Raw genomic sequence first — 26,237 nt, forward strand, 5'->3', positions numbered from 1 at the left:
GTTGAACAGAAGTCAGGGGATAAGTGGTGGAGAAATTTCTGGGCTTTCTTTTGTTTGGCGGTCATGTCCTTCCAGCGGGGGCTGACAGACGTTGGTTGGGTGGTGGGGGGAGAGTCTTTGAACAAGTGATTAATAAGGACACCGGAGAAGGGCCCTGATCGGGCGGCCTGTTTGTTTTGATTGCATTTTCATCGGCCACTGTGCCCGACCTGCCAGGAGACAATGGGCGGCCCTGTTTAGAGGCGACCTTTGACCCGACCTCGTCTGGAGGCGCTGCGCTGTCTTTAAGTGGAGGCTGAACAGCCTTTGCCTCGGGCTGCCTCCGAAACCAGACACCCGCCAGCAGACAAACAAAAGGGGTGAAGCCATCCGTCAATTACATGTGGTACATCCAATAATGGTATTTCTACATTTTAGACATTAGCAATGCTAATGTAGGTCAATGTTTGCAATGCAATCTTGGCCATATTCCCTGAAAAAGTTGTTAGTTATCATTACTAGTTACTTTCTGAAATGAAATGACTTCTTCCATCCATCCATCTATCTTCTATGCTGCTTATCCAACACTGATGTCATATGTGACAAATCACATTAGTGTAGTAGGGAATGCAATACTCACTCCTTTATCAGACGCGACCGTTTTATGTGAATTTCTGCCAAGTAAGATTCCTTATTTATAAATGGAATATGTTTTTAATAAGAATGAAATAACACCCCTATTACCCAATATAGTAGACAATATTAAGCGAAAGTAAGGCATATAAAACATAAATAAGACTTGTGCTTTTGTGTGTTGCTGTAAATATGGTCCCTTGCTCGGGGAGCTGGGTGGGTGGGTCCTGTTGTAGGTTCAGTCGTAGTTCATAAGTTCATACGTCGTAGGTTCAGTTTTAGCTTGACATGGGTTATGGTTCCAACAGTAGCCCGTGTTATTGGGCCTGTTGTGAGATCATTCAAGCCTGCAATGAAAAACCTGTTGTTCCGGCGATCAAGTCTGGTGCTTGTGTGTCTCACCCAACATTACAGTAACATCACTGACACTGAGTGACCGGTATTGAATACTACATATCATCACAACATCTTTGAATGCATCTTGTGAATGCCTTATATTTGTATTCATTTTTATGCATGCTTTATCTCGGCAAAAATTAGCTTTAGCAAATAATATGCCGTATTCAACCATGAAACAGTATGATTTATTGATATATTTTTAAAAAGCCGTGTTAGAGTGAAGCCTCGAAATGAAAAGCGGCAAGCAATTACTCAAATCTTTATAATCAATAATGAAATTATTTTTTTTAAGGTGAATTAAAACAAAATGACAGGCCTAAATTACACTGGGCTACACTTTGGACGCCTCTGTTGTAAGGGTGTAAAAATGCTGGGTGTAATCACTAATTGTTTTTGCACTTCACCCCCACACCCACATTTCCCTATTTAAATGTTTCCTGGCCAAGACATGCTTTTCTCGATTATTATTATTATTGTTAGTAGTTGTATTAATATTAGTATGTGCATACTTGTAACAGTTTGCAGTGATAATTTGCTGCTGTTTTGCATGAATGAGAGGATTTTTAGAGGACATTTTCCTTGATTTCCAAGTCAGCAATGCATGAAACGTTGAAATATATTTTTTATTATGAAATATTGCTATGCTGTTGCCACTGAAGGGGAATTCCACTCCTGCCTTAAGTGAGGCATGCTTCACATTGCCTGTCCAGCTGTACTCATACCACAAGTTACAGTGTCGTATAGTCGACGGGTGGTGGAGCTAGTAGGGGGGGGATTCCGTGTGTCTCAGGGGAGGAGGGGGTAGGGGTGTCAGCATGCGCCACTTGAGCAGCAACAATGGTGGTATGAGCTGTGAAGCAGGTGTAATGTTTCAGGTCAAAGTGTGAATGGTGCACAATCAGCGTTATGTGCAGGACAAATATTCACTATTATGCAGGATGACTTCTTGACAATGGCCCTGATTCCCTCCTCCTCCTCCTCCTGGCTGGGTGGCCACCCCCTCTCAGGCCCGCACGGCAACAGCGTTCATCCTGGAAGTCTGCTGACGTGGCAGCTGGTTGTTCTTTTGAAATCTGAGCGTCTGACTTGAACGCCTTTGTGGTTTGATGGCGTGGATCCTAAACCGCCCTTTACACCCCCACCCCCTCTACCCCCCCAGACTCAGGGAGCCCTCGTCCCGTTTGTCCTGGAGAGACGCCCCCTTCCTCGGCGCCTCATCCCACAGTCAATCCACGCCGACGGCCGAGCTCTTCAGCCAGGACGTCTTCAACCAACTTTTCGATATGCTGGACCAGTGAGTGCTCGTTCCTGTCAAACAGCACAAACACCACTTAAACACCCGTCACAGGAAGTGCACACCTACCAAAATAAAATCTTGGCGAACATGAAATGTTTATTTTTTTGGTAAAATGATCTCAAACTTTAACTTTTTATCGATGAAAATGGTGAACGTCATGGTGTATCAAAGGGTGTCCAAGTGTTGTCTTTTTTTATTGGCTCGTCACTTTTTAAAAAATATATTTAATATTGAATCATCAACATTTCACAGCAATAAAGTCAAAATATTAGGAGGAAACGAGAAATCTTTAGAAAGAACTTTGCGTAATTTTATAAGAATAACGTTGGAATATGAAGAAAGATAACATCATTTTTAGTAGCATAATGTTAGAATATTAAGGAAAAATGTGGGTTAGGTTACAAAAAACACTATAAGAAGGGAATAAAGTCAAAATATTAAGAGGAAAAAAGTCGTAACATTCATTCATTCATTTTCTACCACTTATGCTCACGAGGGTCACGGGGGTGCTGGAGCCTATCCCAGCTGTCTTCGGGCTAGAGGCGGGGTACACCCTGGACTGGTGGCCAGCCAATCACAGGGCACATAACACGATGAGGAAAAATGTCACTTTAGTAGCATGGAGTTGAAATATTACACAAAATTAAGTTGTAATTATTAGACAAAAGTTATAATATTATAATAAAAGTTATAATCTAAAGTCATAATAATAGCAGGTGAAATTTTATGAAGATTAACAAGATGAAAGATTTGGGAAAATTAAAAGAAACAGCAAAAAATGGAAATGGTTCTTGAGTGTCTTGCATGAAGGATGACAATATTGTACTGATGTTTGTCTCCTTGCATCCAGATCGGCCTTACATTCAGTCTACAGCGAGGGTCCGACTCACGGCTCTGCAGGAAACACCATCCAGATCAGTATGGACTGCATTACCATGCACGAACCGGACCAAACGCTATCTGTAAGTACGTCGCTGTTCAGAGGCGCCTAAAGTGTTGAAGCGAGAACAATCACCCTGAATTGATGATCTATGATTGATGATTCACTGTCCATGAAGTCATCCCATCAACTCTGTGGGCACGCGTTGCTCCTCTCGCTGTGACTTGGCTTTCCCGTGTCAGTCCCGCCTTCCTGCACTGCCATTGGCTGCCATGTCAAGCATGTTTTACGGCTGCACCATTCTGGAAAAAAAATCTACTTGGATAAGAATTGAGATGATGCGGTTCTCCGGGGTGATTTCTTGAGCAAATACCTACCACTTGCAACTTTCTTTGGCCCCATGGCGGGTTATTAAGCAGTCACACGCGATTAAAAAATGTGAGTCAGCAATGTAGGTGCTTTGTTTGGGCGCCCCGTTCTGTTTGTCACATGGAGTATTGTATGAAAACTCAGACATTGTGATGGAAATCAAAAGACTGCATCATTTTTGGTGTGTACTTTCTGTTGGAATTTCCCAGGACGGTCCGATGTAGAGTTATCAGTAGATATTGTCTGCTGGGGCCAAGATATGATCTCACGCAGCCCCACTGCACTTTGACTCCGACTCAACCCCCTGAGGGTGCGGGGGTGGACGGGTTTTATTTATGCTACACGATGAAGAAGCTTCCTTTCCCTTTTCACTGAAACACGGAGGCTAGATGTTTATTTCCCTGGTGGAAGGCTGCAGGCTGGGAAAAATCCCAAATATAAATCTGGATGGCGGACTTGAGTAATGCCCCCCTCAAGGGTGGGGGCGCCCTCTTGACCTGGTGATGAATGGCCCCGCCCCCACATTGTGATTGGCACGCCCACGTCCGTGCAGCTCGGCACTCATAGGTGAGCTTCCATGAAGGTGAAAAGCTGTGCTGGTGTTAGTAGGGGCCCACCCCCTCCATCCATCCCGCCCCCACCCAGGTAGAGGTGTGCCTCTGTTGATTGCAGCTCAGTGTTTAGTGGCCCCGGGGGGCTTATTTGTATTGTGGAGGGTTTTATGTTTAATCTGAAATTCCTTTTTTCTTCGCTTGTAGCTGCAGGGCCACAATTTAACACGTCACCTCGCAAGCGCTCCCATCTCTCATCGATCAGTGGGTGTCTCCCTGTGTGAGAGAAAAGTGTGGGGGGGGGTTAAGAGAGGGTAGAATAACACGATGGAATGTAGCAGAAATAGCGGCAGAAGAAACGCTATATCCTACCCCAAACAGCTGATTGTACACACTGATAACGCTCTGATCAGCTGAGCTTTCAGGACACCAATGAGGGGGTCGGGGGCCGGGTGATGGGGGTGTTGGGTGGCAGAGTAGCTCCATCGACACAGGGATATCTGATTACGTGTTTGTGTTGGCGTTCTTCTCCACCGCATCCTGCTTCTTTGGTTCCTTCACACCAGCAGAACCTTGAATGAACATTGGAATATCTTCTGAGAACAAAAAAAAAACCTGGCAGCGTCTGAAGGAGCCTTCCGGTGATGACGTCATTGCCGTGCAAATCAGCAGCCTGGAAGTCGGGAGCTTAATTATAGTGGAACTTAACGCTGCCACCTTGCTCGTGGTCTTTAACGGCACACGGAGCAAAGCTAGGGCTCCTTTCTCAAAGCAGGTGTGACACCTGATACTAACCAAATGGAGGGGAAAAGCTTGGGTAAAGCCTCCTCTGCTCTCATCCCCCTGTTCTCCTTAAGCCCTGCTGGTGGTCTTCTCCACACTGAAGCACTGAGCTTATTGGAGCCAAATAAGCCAGGCCTCTGGAAAGGAGGAATATCCCATTCTGGTGGCAGGGAAAGATTCACAGCACGAGAGTTTGTAATATATGCTGATATGAAGGAATAGGAATAGGAATAGGAATAGGAATAGGAATAGGAATAGGAATAGGAATAGGAATAGGAATGAACTACATAGTTCTCCCTAGTTGCGTGTCACTTCATTTTCTTCCTGTACATCTTATGTTTGTAATTATGCGGCAATAAGGCTGAGAATAAATATGTACACAGCTAATTAACATTATTTGTTTTAACATTCATATTTTATGGAATTAATAAATATATTCATTCATTCATTTTCTACCACTTTTTCCTCACGAGGGTCGCTAGGGGTGCTGGAGCCTATCCCAGCTGTCTTCGGGCGAGAGGCGGGGTACACCCTGGACTGGTGGCCAGCCAATCACAGGGCACATATAGACAAACAACCATTCACACTCACATTCATATCTATGGACAATTTGGAGTCGCCAATTAACCTAGCATGTTTTTGGAATGTGGGAGGAAACCGGAGTGCCCGGAGAAACCCACGCATGCACGGGGAGAACATGCAAACTCCACACAGAGATGGCCGAGGGTGGAATTGAACCCTGGACTCCGCCTTAATAAATATATATTATAATCAAAATTAGGTTTATTTTATTTATTTTTTTCTTTTGTTTTGCTTTTAGTATTAAATGCTTTTAGTATTAATGTGATAATATGATATTATAATGTATCTAAACTAAATTAAATTATAAAATTAAATTGTTTATTTTTGAATAATGGGTTGCACAGTGGTCAAGTGGTTAGCACGCAGACCTCACAGCTAGGAGACCAGGGTTCAATTCCACCGTCGGCCATCTCTGTGTGGAGTTCGCATGTTCTCCCCGTACATGTGTGGGTTTTCTCCGGGTACTCCGGTTTCCTCCCACATTCCAAAAACATGCTAGGTTAATTGGTGACTCCAAATTGTCCATAGGTATGAATGTAAGTGTGAATGGTTGTTTGTCTATATGTGCCCTGTGATTGGCTGGCCACCAGTCCAGGGTGTACCCCGCCTCTCACCCGAAGACACCTGGGATCGGCTCCAGCACTCCCGCGACCCTCGTGAGGATAAGCGGTAGAAAATGAATCAATTAATTTTCAAATATTGAATCTTTGTTTAAATGATTTCTATCAACAGTCAACAGTTGACATTCATCCCCTAAAATGTAAATATGCATCCTGCTGTTACCTGACTGAGTGAGAGTGTAGTGTGGTTAGGTTCTTGCTGTTCACAGCTCTAGGTGGAATGAAAAAAGTCCCACTGTGAGTCAGAGGGTCCTAACTCCTTTCCAGTGATGTTTTAACATAATTACAAGTTTGTTTAGGCCAGCTAATTATCACCCTGACAAGGCTGCAGCAGCCTTTACTTTAAAGTGTCCATGTGCTGCTGAGCCCCGAGGCCCGCCCCCGCCCCCCCACCCACCAAACCCCCCGGTGAGCAGGGTGTGGCCGCCACTGATTGGAGACACTGACTGCGGCTCATAATTGTGCTTAAGACACTTTTCAAATGATTGTGACCAAAGGGCAAGTTGAGCCCTCCCAGAGCTTGCTGGCAATTAATGTCATCTGCCCCCCCCCCCCCAGATGTCTAACTGTCATATCTGCACTGAAACTCTTCTAAAACCTGACCTGAGTTGTCATGTGCAGACATCTATGTTTTACATTTCTACCTTGTATAGAAAGAAAAGTGTCTGTACTGATCTACCATTCACTATTCATAAAAATAAAATCTTCAACCTATTCAGTGATGCTAATAATTAGGGATGTCCCATATTGGCTTTTTTGACGAAAACCGATATGCCAATATTGTCCAACTCTCAATTTCCGACACCGATATCAGCGAATACCGATATGTGTAACATGACATACGTATCTCTTGTGGTGGAATGAACACATGTGTTGTATACTGCATTTTTCATTTTTCATTTTTTTTGATGATCAGGATAAAAATCTGATGCCAATATTGCAGTTTTATGCTGATAACAGACATCCCTATTAATAATATATACAGTATATACACATATATTATATCCTATATGAATAATATATAATACCGTATATATCCAGAGGACCCCTGGCAATTTGCATTCACAGCCCCAAAATTATTACGTTATTATTAAATTTTGAAATTATCAATAAATATTTTTAGAATATATATATTCATGGGCGGCACGGCAGACGAGTGGTTAGCGTGCATACACAGCTAGGAGTCCAGGGTTCAATTCCACCCTCGGCCATCTCTGTGTGGAGTTTGCATGTTCTCCCCGTGCATGCGTGGGTTTTCTCCGGGTACTCCGGTTTCCTCCCACATTCCAAAAACATGCTAGGTTAATTGACGACTCCAAATTGTCCATAGGTATGAATGTGAGTGTGAATATGGTTGTTTGTCTATATGTGCCCTGTGATTGGCTGGCGACCAGTCCAGGGTGTACCCCGCCTCTCGCCCGAAGACAGCTGGGATAGGCTCCAGCACTCCCGCGACCCTCGTGAGGAAAAAGCGGTAGAAAATGAATGAATTAATGAATATATATTTATATTTGTGGTGTTTTTTCCACAGTAAACATTTCCTCTCTTACGGAATTGACATCTAAAATGACACATTTCAGTCTTGTGAGTCAGTGTGAATTTAGAGCAAATAAAGTCATAAGAATACATGTATACATATTTACAGATATTATTTTAGATATTTAAAATATGCTGTAGAAGACCTCTGCCAAGCGCATGGGATTCACCCCAAAATAGTAATCCCACATTTTTTGGATCAATCTTTTAATATTTTGTCGAACCTGTTGGTTCCACTTTTTGTGAAATGTTAAAAGAATCCTTTAAAAAAAATTCCTGGGTCCAGACGGTTATTCGGATCACCCCCAAAATGTTATCAGTTCTTCCATATCCCATTTCTGACAATTCCTGAAAATGTCATCCAAATCCATTCAGAACTTTTCAAGCTATTTTGAACACAAATAGACAAATAGATAAACACCGGCAAAAACGCATGGTGCTTTGCGTTGGCGCTTGGTGGAGGTAAATATAATATAAAATGTACACAATATAATATATTTCTTGATTTGAATATATTGCCACCTAAAATGAGAGCTTTTCCTGTGAAATTAGAGTAAATAAGGTGATCATATATAAATACATGTACACAAGTGCTGAGCTGAGTGACAGTGTGTCAGCTAGCATAGCACGCTGGTGACTAGCATCGCGTTCCCCAAACAAATCTACAGCCGTCATCTGTGATGGATACAAGACATCTACAGGAGTCACATTGTTGTTGGGGGGTGGCAGGGGGCGGTCCTCACGACGCATTAAGTGTTGCTTGGGGGTCTGGAGCGGGTGTCATTGGTATGCTAACTAGCATGTGGGCCGCAGCTATCTCGGCCTGAGTTTGGCTGATGATAGGCTGTGCTTGGTGGATCATCTCATGGGTGAAAGACATGAACAGGAAGCACAAATATTCCGAAGCCGACTTGAAATGCAGAAAATATTCATGGATGCAGTTGTCAAGCCTCTCTTCTCAAGAAGATGGAGCCTCTCCTTGCAGGGATGGGTGTGGACTCACCCAGGTACCTCACAGGTGGCTCCTTAAACCCCTCCCCCCCACTACACACACTATATATGCGCCTTCCCATGGATCCTTTAGGAGCTTCCCGCCTGTCCAACGTCGCATCCCGCCATCGCCCGTGTCACTCCCGTCGAGTGAGGAGAAGAGATTTTTGGTGGAATCCTGGAGCCGGTGGAGCAAACAGCAGCCGCTCTGCTCAATCTCAGCGCCAACATGTTGTACCTGGAGACGGGCACCAGCACGCCGTACAGCGAGGTAAGCCCCACAGGGTGAGGGGATGGCACCCGGGGCGACGCCGCCTTCCTTTGGGGGCGCTGGCACAAAAATGGTCCAAGTACTGGAGTGTTTTGGATGGAGTTTTGTTGCTTTCGTACACTTTTTCTTTGCGTTTATCTGCAACATCGAGTTAAAAATTCTGATTGACTTGGAGATGAGCAGAGTGGATCTGTGGGATTTGCTTTGTGTGCGTCAGTGTGCGGAATGTAAACAGCTGCTTTTCCAGATGTTTGTCAGTCTGGACTGAATAATTGGGCTTTTTCCACTGAAAAAGACCAATCTCTTGAGGTCCTTTTATATGTTCTGGTGTATTCATGGAGAAACCTCCCTGGGTTGTGCAGTTTAAGCGTACGTTTGGCCAAAGTGAAAATGCGTTGTGATAACAAGTCGGGGTGTGAAAGTGAAGCGCTTTGATTGATGGGCAGCAAAATGCAAGCTATCCGTTTTTGCATTGAAAACATTTGTGTCGCTTTGGTGTGTCGTTCCAAGAAGCTTTGGGTGTGCTTTTTGGTGGCAAACTACCAAGTGGTCTTTTGGTGCAAAGATGAGGCGTTCGGGGGCACTCTCAGATTGCAGGTTGCACTAAAACAGGTGTGTCTTTCAACCTGTTGTTGAACAGGAGGGGGGGTCTTTAAGTGCTGTCCGGCTCAATCCCTCCGCAGATCCACTGAGCTAGGGATCGGGTTGCGCCTCAACCAGCTTAACCCCCCCGCCCCCCCTCCCATTGAGGCCTCCCGGGAGCCGACACGGCCTCTAGAAGCGGACAATGCGTCCGTCCGGGTGCTGCTGTTTGGTGGCTGGCTGGTAATTGCTTTAATGGTGTGTTGATGTTGATACAATCAGCTGCCTGGCCCCACCCCTTTTAATGACACCCCCACCCTTACTCTGTGGTCACTCATCACAGCCCCCCCTCCCTCAGGCCGGGTCTGCTTGGGTTCCTGCTGTCCATCTTTTGCACGAGGGAGTATTTGTGTTGTTGTGTTTATGACTTTTGGAGTAAAACAATAAGAACTACCACGCTAGGGTGGTGAGAGTCTGGGTAAAGGTGCAGATTGGCTCTCTATCAATGGAAGCATATAAGAATAATATGAGCAATAAGAATAATAATAAATACCGTAGTCTCTTGTTTATCGCAGTTCAGTCCCAGACATTTTTCTAAATTCAATCCCACCAGTAGCTGCCTTTTTCACTGATTTTTCAAATCACTCAGCGTCCATGTTCTATGGCTACATGAACATGGAACCTACTCTCATCTTCCATCAGAAAAAAAAATTATTCTACCTTTTTCCATTCATTCATTAGTAATCAGCAGTAGAACGTAGGTAACTTTTAAGAAAATATCAGTTCCAAAAAAGGGCGATACAACTTTCACTTTGACACAATTTTTTTTGGCTTTTGTGACAGTTCCAATATCTAAACAACTATACCACAACATATAACACCATGAACTATTTAATGTTTTCACATTCAGAACTAAATTGTATGTGTGCATGCGTTAAAATGTCTTACCATGTATACGCAACCTTCTGCACGCTACACTCCTCCACGTTCTTTCATGTCCTCCTTGCTGTCAAGTGTGTTTTTACATGCAAAAGATCCATGTTGGACTCTTATTGAATGCACGTCTGCCCCCTTGTGGCCGTTTTTATAGCTAAAAATTGTTCTAACCGTGACATCATCATATCTTTTTGCCTTTTCGCGCAAAATTTAATGAGTTAATGGGTTCTGTGAATTTCCGCAAAGTAGGATTCCTTATTTATAAATGGAATAGTTTCATGGTTAGGGCATAGAAAACGTATGTACTACTTTTTTAACATTATTAGAGCTCTTTAGACATGAAATAACACCCCTATAGTTAACTTTACACTCCTATTACCCAATATAGTTACAGTATAATAACAGACTCATGCTGGTGTGTTGATGCAAATGTGTTCCGGTGCTTGGGGAGCTGAGTGTGGGGCGTACAGGAAGTGCCATCAGGGGTTCAGAGTTGAATTACAGCTGCAACAGTAGCCCGTGTTAGGAATGATGTGCCTGTGGTGAGATCATTCAAAGCTGAAATAAAAGCCTGTTGTTCTGGTGATCAAGTCTGGTGCTTGTGTGTCTCACCCACTATTACAGTAACATTACTGACACCTTGTGACCAGTGTAGAATACTACATATCATATCTGAATCATTTTTATGCTTGAAAATGCTTTATTTAGGCAACAAAATACATTTGTTTCGATATGGATATGTTTTGATAAATAATATTAACTCATTTGCTAGCAAAGACATATTTGTGTGTCTTTCTAAGGCACAAGGAAGTGATGATGCAACTCCACAATAAAAGAGAGCATGTTTGGTTCCACAAAGTAGCAGAAGTGCATTTTATAGAGCACTGCCTATATCTCGGCCTAGTAAAAGAGCGCCATGCAACAACCAGAAAGTGAGAAGGCATCTTGCCGTGGTGGGTGAAGGAGGTTACGCATTGAAGGGAAATTTTAGCACATTCACATAAATATTATAAATAGTTCATGGTTATATTAAATGTTAAAAAAATGTTTTTTCCATGTCAAATATGAACATGCGTTGTTTATGTTGTGGCATCATTGTTTAGACATTTTAGACAAGTATATATGGCTAAATTTGTGTCAAAGTTATGCTTGAAATGTGTCTTTTTTCTCCCTTTTTTGTTGCTTACTGACATTTTGCTGAAACATACATGTGTTTTGATGTTTTCTAAAGAACAGAAAAGGGTAAAAACACATTTTTTTTCTGATGAAAGATGAGAGTCTAATCTTTCTTTTGGTATATACCATGTCTATATAGCCCAAGAACACAGTGTTCTGTGTGGCTTGGAAAATCAGTCAAAATCATCAAAAATGGCACAACTTTTTAAAGAAATGGCTGGGATTTAATTAGTTCAATGTGATTTATTCATGAAAAACAGTGTCAGTGAAAATGGCCACACAAAGTGGCGAGGGAGTACTGTGTCTAGAGGAAAAATGGTTGATAAGACAAACTGGAGGTTGGAGTCCTCCTCTTTGCCTCTTGTGGCCAAAAGTGGTCAAAGCTCCACATTTTTCGTTCTGAAAATGTACCTATGAACCATAAATAATGAATGATGTCAAACATCATGCCATATCCTTGCAGCTGTCCTGACTTATTGCGAGTGTTTTTGTTGTGTTTTCATGGTGGCCATTGAATTGCTTGCAAAATGTGTTGTGGTGTGTTTGGATTTTGTGGATTATATTCATGTTTTGTTATTGTTGATGTTGTGCAAGGTGGCATTTATCCCTGGAGGTGTGATTGCACAAGTCGGCCCTTTTATGGCAGATAGCACAGGTTTGATTCCCGGCCGGGTGTGAGGAAAGTGGCGAAAAAACTAGTTAATTATTGAGAATAATATATAATGTGATACATACAGGTTGGCCAGTCGTGCGTACGTTCCTGCAAGTACATGTTTCTTGTTATGCAAGTTGCCATATATCATGAATAATATATAACATGATGGTGCCAGGTGTGCTTTTTGGAGTCCACCAATGGTCCGTGGGTCACGGTTTTGTCTGGGGTACCTGATGTGTTCACTTGCTCGGTGCCGGTCTGTCCTCCTGAGGGCCTGATAGAGGCTTCCAGGATTGGAGCGGACAGAAGAAAGGCATCATGAAAGGCTGGTGAGGATGATTGACTTCCTCAAAGGGTCTTATTAAAGTGTCCTGTAGAGGAATCAAGAAGGTCTTATTAAAGTGTCCTGTAGAGGAATCAGGTGTGATTAGAGGCAAGGGAGAGTTGGTTTTTTTTGTTTTTTTTTAAATCCAAGACAACTTCCACTCAATTAAACCTGAAATCTTTTGATGATGACACAAAGTCTTCATTCATCAGTCCTCTTCCCATGGCTGGAATTGGGTTTTATGTGTTTTGGTCGGAGGCCAGCGTGGTGCTTTTCTTCCCGCTGATATTTGATGATGCTCTGCGAGATGTGGCAGGCCGTAATTATCAGACGCCACCTTCGGATCACCGCCACGTCACAGCAACCCCACCCACTTCAATGTGGTGATGTCACTGCCGCCTAATTCGCGGAAAAGACGGGATTGTGTAAGAAGAATTCCCGTGTGTGTTGGCTTTTAATGTCGGTTCATTGGTGTGTGTGTGTGTGTTCTGTGGAATGTTCTTGTCTTTCCTCATCCGCACAACACCCGCATCGCAGCACCATTGTTCTGATAATGCCTTTAAGCCGCACTGTCCTGTCGTTGCTAAATACACTACCTGGCAACCCTGCCATTGTTACAGTGGAACTCGGGTATTTCACCCATCTTTCCCGTATCTCAACGTTCTTATAAAAGAAAGTCCTGTTCAGTAACACTCAGAGAAGACTGCCGTATCACATCCAGTCAGGCCTTCAAAGTAAAAGCACACAAGTAAAACAACATGGGGGGTGTTTGTGGGAGAATTATTTTTGGAAGATGAGAATTTCCTGGCTTTTTCTGGAGGATGTCTCTTATTTTCCTTTATTTTTTTGAGAATTTCCCTTGTTTTTTCCTTTTTCCAGAAAATGTCCTTATTTTTCCCACATAACTTTATTTTTCCTAAAATGTTGCTTTATTTGCCTACATTTTTCAGATAATGTTCATCATTTTGCTGGACAATATTTCACTCATTTTTAGAATTTATTTTATTTTTCTTTATTTTACCAGACGTATTTTCTTATTTTCTCTTTTTTCCAGAACATTTCTGTTATTTTTTTCACATAATTACCTTTATTTTTCTCAAATTTTATTTAATATTCATTTATTTTGTCTTTTTACACCAGATTATTTTTCATAATTTTGCTTCATTTTCCAGACTTTCCCTCATTTCCCATTACCTTTACATTACATTTCTCTCATTTTCCAGAAACTTTCCCTTATTTTCCCGTATTTTTCTGGTGAATTTCCTGTATTTTTCACAATTTTTTCCATATTTTCCCTTATTTTGCAGATAATTTCCCTAATTTTCTCTTATGTTTGTATAATTTTCCCATTCTGTGAATTTTTGGGGATAATTTTCATCTTTTCTAATGCAAAAGTTATGCACACTGACCCGCATCCCGCCTGCCCCCAAACGACCCCTGGTCCATTCTGCCATATGTGCTGAGGTGTTTATGCGCGTGTGACAAAGCGGCATTAAAGTGACAAGGCTTTAATAAGTCGGTCATGTTTCGGTGGTGTGGCAGCGTGCCGCTAACACCTGGCCGGCGGCGGGGGCAAGCGGGACAGCTGTGGTCAGCCGGGCTTGAAATAAACATGACAGATTGATGGGCGCCTCGTCCAGGAATGTGCTGTTTATAAACGCAACGGAATGGCGAGGACGGAAGGGGCAGGCGGCGTTTGAAGGCGGATATGTTTTTTTTATTATCGTTTTTGGAGAAGCAGGAGGTTTTTTAAAGTCGCGTCAGCATCGGCAGCAGGGCATCTGATTGATGCCCCCGCCTTCACCTCTGACCTTTTTCTTTTTTTTCAAAACATGTTGTTCACCAGTAAACAACATGTTGACAACGAGTGGGTGGGCGATACTACACACTATGTACTATGTACGATTTCTATTGAAGTATACAGTATATCTGTGGTATATATGCGTATTTCATTGTATATTTATGTTTACTGGAGTGTATATTTGAGTGCATGTATTTGGGAAATAATCAGTTCCAAAGTCAAACTGCGGCCATGGTAAATCATTTGTGCAAAGCTTGCACCCCGTCTTTTACATTCCTAGCCGCTGTACTAGAGGTGTGTAACTTCCTGTCTGTATCCCGCTTCTCTCTTCACACGAAAGATGTTGTGTTGTGAGTGTAGAGACGGTGGTTAATCTTCCATCTGTGTCGCCCCCAGTCTCAGTACACCAACCTGGGGCTCCTGAACAGCATGGACCAGAACATCCAGAACGGCGGTTCCACATCCACCAGCCCGTACAACAACGACCACGCGCAGAACAACGTGACAGCACCGTCGCCCTACGCCCAGCCCAGCTCCACCTTCGACGCCCTGTCGCCCTCGCCAGCCATCCCGTCCAACACGGACTACGCCGGGCCGCACACCTTCGACGTGTCCTTCCAGCAGTCCAGCACGGCCAAGTCGGCCACGTGGACGGTAAGATGGAGCACGGCTGATGTAAAATGTCACATAATCCACTCCTCTTATCCGAGCATCGGTGCTGCAGGCGGGAGTGGAGGAACACGAGTTCAACATCTGCAAGGAATGTCACTCACATCAACACCGACCCTCAGGCGCTTCTTCTTGCTAAAGTGCACACATTTAGCCGCACTCATGTCGCCACGCACACTCTTTGGATTGGGGGCTGCCGCCTCTGAGGCGGGGGCGGTGTCCAGTGTGTGGCCTGGGGTCAGTCATTTGCCCCACCCCTAGGATAGGCTCCAGCACACCCGCCACCCTAATGAGGATAAGCGGCATAGAAAATGCTTGGATGGATGGAGGGTGGCCATGTGGGGGTTCAAACCTGGGACTCACTTTCATTCAAGTCAAACCAAGCAAATGGATTCTTCAATTTAAATACATATTTTGATCAGTTCTTATTAATAAAAAGACTGATGATATGGGGCTGCACGGGTGGTTAGCATGCAGGCCTCACAGCTTGGAGACCCGAGTTCAATTCCACCCTCCTCCATCTCTGTGTGGAGTTTGCATGTTCTCCCCGTGCCTGCGTGGGTTTCCTCCCACATTCCAAAACCATGCTAGGTTAATTGGCGACTCCAAATTGTCCATAGGTATGAATGTGAGTGTGAATGGTTGTTTGTCTATATGTGCCCTGTGATTGGCTGGCCACCAGTCCAGGGTGTACCCCGCCTCTCGCCCAAAGACAGCTTGCATAGGCTCCAGCACCCCCATGAGCTTTGTGAGGATAAGTGGTAGAAAAGGATTGAATGAACATGATGACATGTAGTATTCTACACTGGTCACTCTGTGTCAGTAATGTTACTGGAATGTTGGCTGAGACACACAAGCACCATACTTGATGGCTGCAACAACAGGCTGCCCCCCATGTCACTCCCTGCCCCCCCAGCACTGGAACACAAGCACAAGTCTTATTTGTGTCTTAGTTTCCCTGATTATCCCTACTATGTTGGGTAACAGGAGTGTAAAGGTGACTATAGGGGTGTTATTTCATGTCTAGAGGGCTCTAATCCAGTTAAAAATCTATTTAGAAGAAGACTGAAGATGACTGAAATATTTCATCTGAATGACTTGCTAGTATATTTGTATGTGACTTTTCACAAGTTGTCGGCGATCTGAGACCCATGTTTGAGTCCCAACCCGCCAGTTGAGAATCCCTGTGATCGTTAATCCGACGTGCGGGAGTCGTGTATTCGTTGGATAAATTAATTTATTGGAGCGACATGTTGATGTTGACAATTTGGGTGTTGACTATGAGGATGTGTTGCTGGTCTTGGAACTGCCATTTTTTATGATTTGTGCTTGCCAGAGGTAAAATTACACTAATATACATCATACTTAAATACTATATTTTAGTAAATATGTAATAATATTACATGTAATGTACTAACTAAACAAAATAATATTAAAATTTAGATCCAAATATAAATATAATAAAAGTATTATTAAAACTATAATATGATATAATATTGCATATAATAATATATACCTCACAAGGCCAGGCCATGTCGACAGATACTGACCAGATACAACAAACTCCTTGGTGGAACAAAGCGGCAGCAGGTTGACATTTACGGTCACATGATGACAGACCACACGGCGGCCATCCAGCTGATGCCCGGCGAGGTGGACGTCTCGTCGTCTGTCATTACCGCCGGCATCTGTTTACATCTCCACAGCTGCTACGTGTTAGCTACAGATCAGGAGCCGTTTGCGCCTGACCATTTTAGTAGCATAAAGTTAAAATATTAAAGAAAGTTATTTCCTCATAGTCGTAATATAAATAAACAAAACAACAAATAAAGTTAAAATGTTAAGAGAATACGGTGAAATTATAGAAATAAAGTCACAATTCGGAGAAGAACATTTACAAAGAGAACGTTAGAAAAAACAACAAAAAATGACAAAATAAATAGCTGTAATTTTATAACAATAAAGTAAAAAAAAATCCCAATTTTATGAGAATTAACTCGTAATATTATGAGGGAAAATATTCATTTTAGTAGCATAGAGTTGAAATATTAAAGAAAGAAAAGGCCAAATATTATGAGAAACAAAAAAGTTGTAATTTTTGAAAAATTAGGGGAAAAAGTCAAAATATTATAAATAGGAGAAACCAATTTACATGAAGAAATTTAAATAGTTGGACAATTTCAAAAAGAAATTACAGCAGAAATGAATTTTCTGAGAATATGAGAATTAATAAAATAATAAAAACTAATAAAAAACTAATAACTAAAATAAATAAATAATAAATAAAATAAAAGAGCTAATAAAAAAATGAGAATGAACTCGGAAGATTTGTATATATATTTCTTTAAATATGTATAACTTCTCAGCATATGCATGTGTTGCGTTCCAAAATATCAAAGTGACAAAGGTAGGGTAGGATAAAGGTTGGGGCAGCCCTGCTTTAAGAGGTTTGAAAGATTAGATGGACTCATGGTGACATTAGCTGACCGGTCGGGTCCAAAGCGGGGGGGACATTGATCTTTGTCATCCGCTGAGGGATTACAACAAGTACGGTTTTCCTGCCCCATAACAGAAACAAACACACCGCCTAGACGGGTGTGATTGATCACAGTGTAGCAATAAAGTTACTACAGCGTCAGCACGTAACTTGGTTTGAAATCATTCATCCATTGGAAGTTTATTCAATCTGTTTGCGGCAGTGAGCGGGGAGTTTGCATCATTGGCATAAAGTGAGTAAAAAGTGGTGGGACTCCACAGGGAACTGTATTGAAGTGTTTGTAGAGTACCTCAAAGCCCATTTAGTGTTGAAGTCCAGTAAAGGCCGTCAAGCCCAGAAGACATGGTAGAGATCCTTTGAAAGACCCGAGGGGGGGGGGGGGGTGTTAGCGGGCCGTGTAGCGTCCTTTTTGATGACTACTCTCATGGAGACACACCTAATCCTCACCCTCAGCGTCACCGCTTCCTGTCTGGGAAGACGGTGACACACAGCGCATCTTCCCAGAAACACATCTGTCATCTCCAAGCAGGGTGCTTCTCGATGAATTCACGGCGTGTTGTCGTTTGAGCCGCCGTTGTCCGGCTAAAGATGGCGGGTGTTTGCCATGCGTCTTGAAAGGCAAGGAATGTGGCGGCGCTGCAGGGATTACAGTAATGGAGCGAGGATAATACTCGGGTAAATACCGTCAACCTTCTGGGCTCTGCTGGCCTTTTTTTGCAAGGTGGGGGTGCAGCGAGTTCAGCTCGCCGTCCGCGTCTGCCATTGAGGAGAAGGCGCTCAAAGAAGACGAGCGTTCGGGCGAAAAGGTGGCAAGATGCAACTTGTTGGTGGAACATCTGCGGGCCCGTCCCACGCCTCACGAGATGGGGCCGAGACTTGTTTGTGTCAGGAAGCTTGTCGTGACTCGCCTCGCTCGAGCGACGGAAGGTGCGGAAAGCAGGGGGTTAGGATTTGGGCCGTGTTGTGGAAAAGTTCACTCTCTCAGAAACTAAACACCGCTGAAGGATTGTGCTGCGATAAAACACCAAATGCAGCGTGGAACACGGTTTTAGAAAAAACACCATCATCAACATCATGGCTGCTGCTGGATGAAATATGTTGCAGACAGCAGGGACGGCCACCAAACTATGAAGTATTCACTTCACACATTTACCTCAGTGGATTGCTAATACGCTCACAGTCAGAAAATCATACATTCATGCTAGTAGTCAGACATCTGTTATACGTACATCGTCTCATCCTTAAACCCAGAGTGGGAAAATCTGAAAGCTTAATACGAGCACGATGACGTCACCGAGCCACCACCCAAAAAAATGAAATAAAAATATGTTCCCGTGTGGACTTAATTGACAGGAACACTTCATTTTTAAGGATCAAATACAAAAAGTAAAACACACATCAAAGATCCTGTGTATAACACAAACACACTAACATTGTTTGGAACCGACTGCAAAAACAAAACAAAAAACACTAATCAATCAAAGATCCTCAATACAACAACAGATTCACTACTGTATATAAGGCTGATCTGTATGACAGGAGCACCCTGCCGTTTTTAAGTCAAACATCCACTGTAAAAAACAAACACAAACCAAGGATCCTCTTTATGACAGGACCACTCTGCCATGTTTAAGGACTAACTGCAAACAAAAAAACAACTGCTCATCAAAGATTGTTTATACAACATAAACACTGCTGTTTTTAAGGATGGCTATTTTGGGATGGGGGGCTACTTCAAAAGGTCAAAGATCCTCAGTGTAAAAGAAAATCTGCTGCTTCTAAGCACTAACTGCAAAAATGCTGATCAGAGATCCTCTATATGACATGAGTACCCCGCTGGATATATACTGAATGTTCTGCAAAAAAACAATACGAGTCAAACATCTTCTAGAACAGAAACACACTGTTGTTTTTAAGGAACCTACAAGCCAAAGATCCTCTATAAGACAGGAGCACTCTGCTGTGTTTAAGGACTAACTGCAAACAAAGAAATAACTGCTCATCAAAGATTGTTTATATAACAGAAACACATTTTTAAGGACTGACTACAACAACCACGACAAAAACACCAGTCAAAGATCCTCTATATAAATTTTTTTAAGGACCTACTGCAGAAATGCTGATCAAAGATCATCTGTATGACAGGAGCACTTTTAAAGATCACTGACCGAGTCAAAGATCCTATATATAACTGAAACACGCGGCCATTTTGGGGGGACCTACTCCAAAAAGTCAGAAATTCTGCTGCTTATAAGCACTAACTGCAAAAACTCTGATCAGAGATCTTCTTTATGACAGGAGTACCCTGCTGGATATTGGGATGTACTGCAAAAGAACACTCGCCAAAGAAACACTGTGGTTTGTAAGAACCTACCACAAAAATGATGATCAAAGATCATCTATATGACAGTTTTCAGGGTGTATTTCAAAGATCCGCATAAACATTACTGCTTTAAGGACATACTGCAAAAATCAAAGATCCTCTATATGACAAGAGTGCTTTTGAACTGAAGTCACGGGCCATCAGTGGTCCAGTTGAAGATTCTGACCCCCAGTTGTTGATTCTTCAGGCCACGTGGCACCCCTGAGAGAAAAGCATGACGGGTGTGGATTGAAGACCACAATGTATCCCACAGGGAATCTTGTGGATTTACTTTGCTGAAATTAGGGATATGTTGCGCTACCTAGTGGCCGATTTGGTGAATGGCAGCTTCATCTTCTATTTGAAAGATCTGTTGAGATTGCAAGTGGATGTCTGAGAAGCAGTGATTGTGTTTTTCCTAAAGAGGGAAGGAAGCAACAGCGGTGGAAAAAAGAGGGGGAAAAAGTATTTCCAGGTTTCCCAGTAGGATGCAGGTGTTTGCTGAGGGGGGCGAAAAAGATTTCAACAGGTTGAGGAGAAGCTGCAGGCAAGACGCGACATGTCAGGTATGAAGAAGACAAGACCAGAGGCGCCACACGGTGCTTGTTTAAGGACCCGTGTTTGTCAGGACTTGACTGCTGCATGCGCCCGCAGCGCCTGTCAGCTCCAGAGGAACGCCACAGCTGCGGGCCTGCCGAGACCTGCCTCCACCACGGGAAGCGCGCGTCCTTTACGTTGGGGCCGCTCACGCATCGTGCGTTGCATCGGAATGTCTCGGAATGTCTCATAGGCCGCGTGCACGAGTGCCGGGTGCGCGTTTGGCGTTCTCCTGCGGTGAAGTTCCACTGAAAGGACACTAATTACATGTTCACACCTGAGCGCCGCGCCCTGCGCCTGCTACTGGATCCCATCATTCAACCGGCCGCCCTCCGCGCTTGTTAGCTTTAGCTCCCACCTCAGCGCTGAGCAAATAGTTTGTGTTTAGCTGCAGGGCTGGGATGGTTCTCCTGGGTGGGTGCGAGTCTCGGATAGTTTGATATCATCTAAACAAACTTTGCTGCTCTCTGATTAGATCTTTCTTTCTTGCCTACAGCTACACAAAAGCCTCAGCCTGTAATTATTCTAAACACAACACAGCGACCGTCCGTGCTGTGCTGTGCTTCAGTCTTCCAACCGCACCCCCCAAACCCCCCCCCCCCCCCCCCCAATCCGGCTTCTCCACCTCATTTAGCAGAGTGACAGCAGCGTGCGGGGAGTATCGGGTTAGGAGCGAAGGGGACAACTGCAATCATTCGTCTTTTGCATCGCTTTCAGGATGACTTCTCGGAAAAGATAGGAGGTTCATTCCTGTTCCCGAACGCATCATTCATATAGAACAACTTGAATGCTCCCCAGTGCTAACAATGTGGTCCTTCTACCATAAGAGCAATTAGATGGGGCGGCCATGTTTTTCCACCAATCTTGCTCAAATCTCGTCAGTCTCCCAAAAGGTGTGGACCAAATTTCATCGTGATTCATCAAAACACGGTAACGTAGTGAGCTTGTGAGAAATGTCACATCAAGCACCTCCATGTGGTGTATTTGCCATACAACTAATAATAATAATAATAATACAGAAGTGTATGTTGTGGTTTCAGCATCCTAGCATTCTTGTAGTTAGCGCTTGAAGGAAGCCCAGCTTGAGTCATTACTAATCGTAATGCGTAAACATAATGCCGTTGGAATTGAACATTGAGGAAATAAAGCCCACCTCTAGTACATGTTAGCGCCAACGTCAAGCCGGACTGGTTTGAATCCAACCTATGGCGCTAGCTAAGATGCTACGGCACAGCGACCCTCCCTTAAAGATGAAAGCTGGGCCCACTTTAATTGCCGCTTGAGGCGTCCTTTTTATGGAGACGCTCGGAAGTCCCACAGGCTCCTTCAGACTTCTTAAAAGTTTGTCCAATACACACTCTTTCTTCCCTCTGTGTGTGTGTGCCTTCAAGTGGGTCCTAATCACAGTCTTGGTCTTTAACCCTCCTTTTTGCCTGAAGGCTCAGTCCAGCCAACAGGTGTTCCACCCGACCATCCATCCTAAAATGCAGCCTGTTGTTGTTTTCCAGCCTTAAAGTGGCCTCGCCTGTAAACGATGTCACTTTTTACTGAAGCACGATGCTAAAGGATCCTAGCTAGTAGCAACACAAGGGGGATTCATCCATTTAGAATCAACAAAAACCTTCACAAAACTAAAGTCCTGCGCAACAGCTAGTTTTGGTTTTAGTTAAGTTCAACAACCATTTATGTTGACATCGATTTTGGTTATGTCGATATACTACGTGGTTGTTGACAACCATTTATGTTGACATCGATTTTGGTTATGTCAATATACTACATGGTTGTTGACAACCATTTATGTTGACATCGATTTTGGTTATGTCGATATACTACGTGGTTGTTGACAATCATTTATGTCAACATCAACTTTAGCTTATGTCGACATCTGCTTATATCAACAACCGCTTATGTCGACATCGATTTTGGTTACGTAAACAACCGCATACATCAACAACCACTTATGTCAACATCAACATCTGCTTATATTAACCGCTTATGTCAACATCAATTTTGTTTATGTAAACAACCGCAGACATCAACAACCACTTATGTCAACATCAACTTTTGCTTATGTCAACATCTGCTTATGTCAACAACTGCTTATGTCAACAATGATTTTGGTTATGTCAACAACCCCTTATATCAATATTGACTTTTGGTTATGTCAACAACCGCTTAAGTCAGCAACCACTTATATCGACATCAACATTTAGTTATGATGACAACCGCTTATCTCAACAACCACTTATGTCAACATCAACTTTTGCTTATGTCAACATCTGCTTCTGTCAACAACTGCTTATGTCAACAATGATTTTGGTTAACATTTGGTCATCAACCGCTTAGGTGGACATCAACTATTGTCAACTTTATGTCACCATTGTTTTGTTCGTGCCAACAACCGCTTATGCCGACATCGGCTTCGGTTACATCAACAACCACTTATGTCATCAACTATTTATGTCTACAAACACTTATGTCAACATGGACTTTGTTTGTCAACAACCGCTTATGTCAACAACCACTTGTGTCAACAGCTGCTTACATCGATAAGGATTGTGGTTATGTCAACAACCACTTATGTTGACATCAGTTAGTGTTGACTTAAACGGGTTCCACTGCATTAAAAAATATCTCTGGGGTTCCAGACTACCAGAAGGATCTTGTGTACCAGTAGTGGTACTTTGGTACTTGGATTTGTAAAATGTGCTAATAGTTGTGTACTTTTAAAGAGTCCTGCTCTCACTTTATGGCTGCAGACACCTGGACTGGAACCCAATACGTTTGACATGAAACTACTTTCAAACTACTTAAGTCCTTGAGGAAGTTGTTCGGTATCAACCTCTGATGAGATAGAAACGTAACCAATAAGTTATAAATGTAGCCAATAAGATGTCTGCGGCCATAACAAGTACACTCTGCTTCATGCTTCCTGTTGTGTGTGTATTTGTCCTGACAGTACTCCACCGACTTGAAGAAGTTGTACTGCCAAATCGCCAAGACGTGTCCCATCCAGATCAAAGTGCTAACCACCCCCCCGCAGGGGGCCGTCATCCGCGCCATGCCCGTTTACAAGAAGGCGGAGCACGTGACCGAGGTAGTCAAACGCTGCCCCAACCATGAGCTGAGCCGCGAGTTCAACGACGGTACGTCCATGGATCTGATCTGATTGTGACGTCTCTCCATGTCCACATTTAACTGACTTCAATCGACCCCCCACATCAGGTCAGATTGCCCCACCGAGTCACCTGATCCGCGTGGAGGGCAACAGCCACGCCCAGTACGTGGAGGACTCTATCACTGGAAGGCAGAGTGTGTTGGTGCCTTACGAGCCCCCCCAGGTGAGCCTCCTCATCCACATCATCACCTGACAGCAGAGCCTCTGACAGGGGTCGCCTCTTGTCTCCCCAAAGTGTTGACAATAGCAAATGACCCCCCGAAATCCCCAAAAGCCCCCAGCAGAATCAGGACAGCAGCCTGGTTTTTGTTTCCTTTTCGACTTCCTCCAAAGTGTCAACAAAGTCAGGTGTTGACGGTCTTCAGCGAAGGCTGTCTTCACTGAGAGGAAGTAGACCTCTGCCAAGGCCAGACTGTTTCTGAAACTTCCTTGACCCAAGCCCCACCCCTCCACAAGAAAAGTCTTGATTGACACCGATCCTTGGTAAAGGCGTGCCTTGTCTTTCCCGCCAGGTGGGGACAGAGTTCACTACCATTTTGTACAACTTCATGTGTAACTCCAGCTGTGTGGGCGGCATGAACCGACGACCCATCCTCATCATCGTCACCTTGGAGACCCGAGAGTACGTTAAGCGATCAACCTCAATCAGGTGGCGGGGCCGTCGCTGATGTTTTTTTCTGTGTCACAGCGGTCAGGTGTTGGGCCGTCGCTGCTTCGAGGCTCGCATCTGCGCCTGCCCGGGTCGAGACCGCAAGGCGGACGAGGACAGCATCCGCAAGCAGCACATCACAGACACCGCAAAGAGCAGTGAGGGTACGAAGCGCCGTAAGTAGAGCTGGGGGCCGGTGACGGGCTGTCGAGCTTTACCTGTCGTGGTCCTCTGTTGGCCACCTTTCCGCCAAACCCCCCACCCCCGCTTGTTTCCTGCTCTGGCGTAGGAGTCCGAAATCAAAGCCGCCCGCACTCACGCTATCTTCTCCTCCTTGCAGCCTTCCGCCAGGTTTCACACGGCATCCAGATGTCGGCCATCAAGAAGAGAAGATCCACAGATGAGGAAGTTTTCTGTTTGCCTGTGAGTAAGCCCCGCCTTCCGATGTCACCTGATCACTTCCCTTGTCCTCACCACCTCCTCTTCTCTCACTTCCTCTTAGATCAAGGGACGTGAAATTTACGAGATTTTGGTGAAAATCAAAGAGTCTCTGGAGCTGATGCAGTTTTTGCCGCAACACACGATCGAGTCGTACCGGCAGCAGCAGCAGAACCTCCTGCAGAAACAGTGAGTACTAGCGGACTTCTTAGCACCTTAGCATCCCAAACCTCCTCTGGGATTGTGGTTAGGACCGGAGTCAGTCATAGGGCTTGGGTTACAGTTTGGGATTTGGTGACAGCTGGGTTTAGTGTTTTGGTTAAGGACCGGTTTAGGATTTAGGCCGGGGTTGGCACTGGGGTGCACATCTTGCAACACAAAATGGTTTGTAGGGAGGAACTTGAACTGAACTTGAAACTGAAACCAGCAGAATGCAACAACATGCATTACTCCTATTCAAGGGTCATAACGCATGCCGAGCATGAAAAATGCACACGTGTTGGCAGGTCGGCACTAAATAGTCCTACCTAAATAGTCCTGATAGTCCTACCCTGACACCTCACCCCGCCCTGGGGTGAGATTAGGGCAGGGGGGCATTTGTGGCTACCTCCACATTCTAAAAATACACATTTAACCAAAAAAACAGTAGCAGTAATTTTACAAGAATAAAGTCAAAATATTAACAGAAAAAAGTTATATAACAAGAACAACATAATATAATGAAAAAATTAAAGCAATTTTAGTAGCATCAAGTTGAAATAGATAAGTTATCCTGTAAATTTGTCGTTTTTGAAAAATTAGGTTGGGGAAAAAGTTAGTGTTACCATAATAAAGTAAAAAATTCCAAGAATATTTACAACAGGAAAGAACAACAGAGATGGGGAAAAAACTGCTGTAATTTTACATGAATAAAGTCAAAATATTAAGAGTAACAAATTCTACAGAAAAAGTCATAATTTTACAAGAATAAACTGTAATTTTAGTGGCAAAGCGTTGAATATTTAGAGTTGAGAAAAATGTGTTTTAAACAAAAAAAACTCACATGGCAAATAAAACAACTAATAAAGTTGTCATAAAAATGAGGTTGGGGAAAAATGTTACCATTATACAGCTAAAATTATAAGAAAATTCACAAGAAAGGTTATGACAATAAAGCCAAAATATTAAGAGAATAAGTTATGATTATGAGATTTATGAATATTTACATTGAAATAAATGACAACTGTAATTTTAAAATAAGTTAAAATATTAACAGAAAAAAGTTATCTAACAAGAACAACATAATATGATGAGGAAAAAAATAATGCAATTTTAGTAGCATCAAGTTGAAATAGATAAGTGATCCTGTAAATTTGTCATTTTTGAAAAGTTGGGGAAAAAGTTAGCATACCATAATAAAGTCAAAATTCTAAGAATATTTACAAGAGGAAAGAGCAACAGAAATGGGAAAAAAACTGCTGTAATTTTACATGAATAAAGTCA

At 43.3% G+C, this 26,237-nt stretch overlaps 1 protein-coding gene across 6 annotated transcripts in view; it reads left to right on the top strand.

Annotated features, from left to right (window-relative positions):
• Window positions 1-26,237, top strand: part of tp63 (tumor protein p63) — a 55,042-nt gene that overhangs the window by 24,249 nt on the left and 4,556 nt on the right. For 3 of the 6 annotated variants that reach the window (XM_058072879.2, XM_058072875.2, XM_058072872.2), the window contains 9 exons: window positions 2,171-2,305; window positions 3,159-3,270; window positions 14,762-15,019; window positions 23,450-23,636; window positions 23,716-23,831; window positions 24,181-24,290; window positions 24,357-24,493; window positions 24,658-24,740; window positions 24,820-24,944. In XM_058072879.2, coding sequence (XP_057928862.2) covers window positions 2,171-2,305; window positions 3,159-3,270; window positions 14,762-15,019; window positions 23,450-23,636; window positions 23,716-23,831; window positions 24,181-24,290; window positions 24,357-24,493; window positions 24,658-24,740; window positions 24,820-24,944 — 1,263 coding nt within the window. Of the gene's footprint in view, window positions 1-2,170; window positions 2,306-3,158; window positions 3,271-8,686; window positions 8,891-14,761; window positions 15,020-23,449; window positions 23,637-23,715; window positions 23,832-24,180; window positions 24,291-24,356; window positions 24,494-24,657; window positions 24,741-24,819; window positions 24,945-26,237 lie in introns of those variants that run through there. The other 3 variants (XM_058072874.2, XM_058072876.2, XM_058072878.2) reach the window with 3 other exon arrangements.

The sequence above is a fragment of the Doryrhamphus excisus genome, linkage group LG4 (genome assembly GCF_037039965.1).
Source record: "Doryrhamphus excisus strain RoL-2023G ecotype Guam linkage group LG4, RoL_Dexc_Guam_v1.1, whole genome shotgun sequence".
Classification (NCBI taxonomy): Eukaryota; Metazoa; Chordata; class Actinopteri; order Syngnathiformes; family Syngnathidae; genus Doryrhamphus; species Doryrhamphus excisus.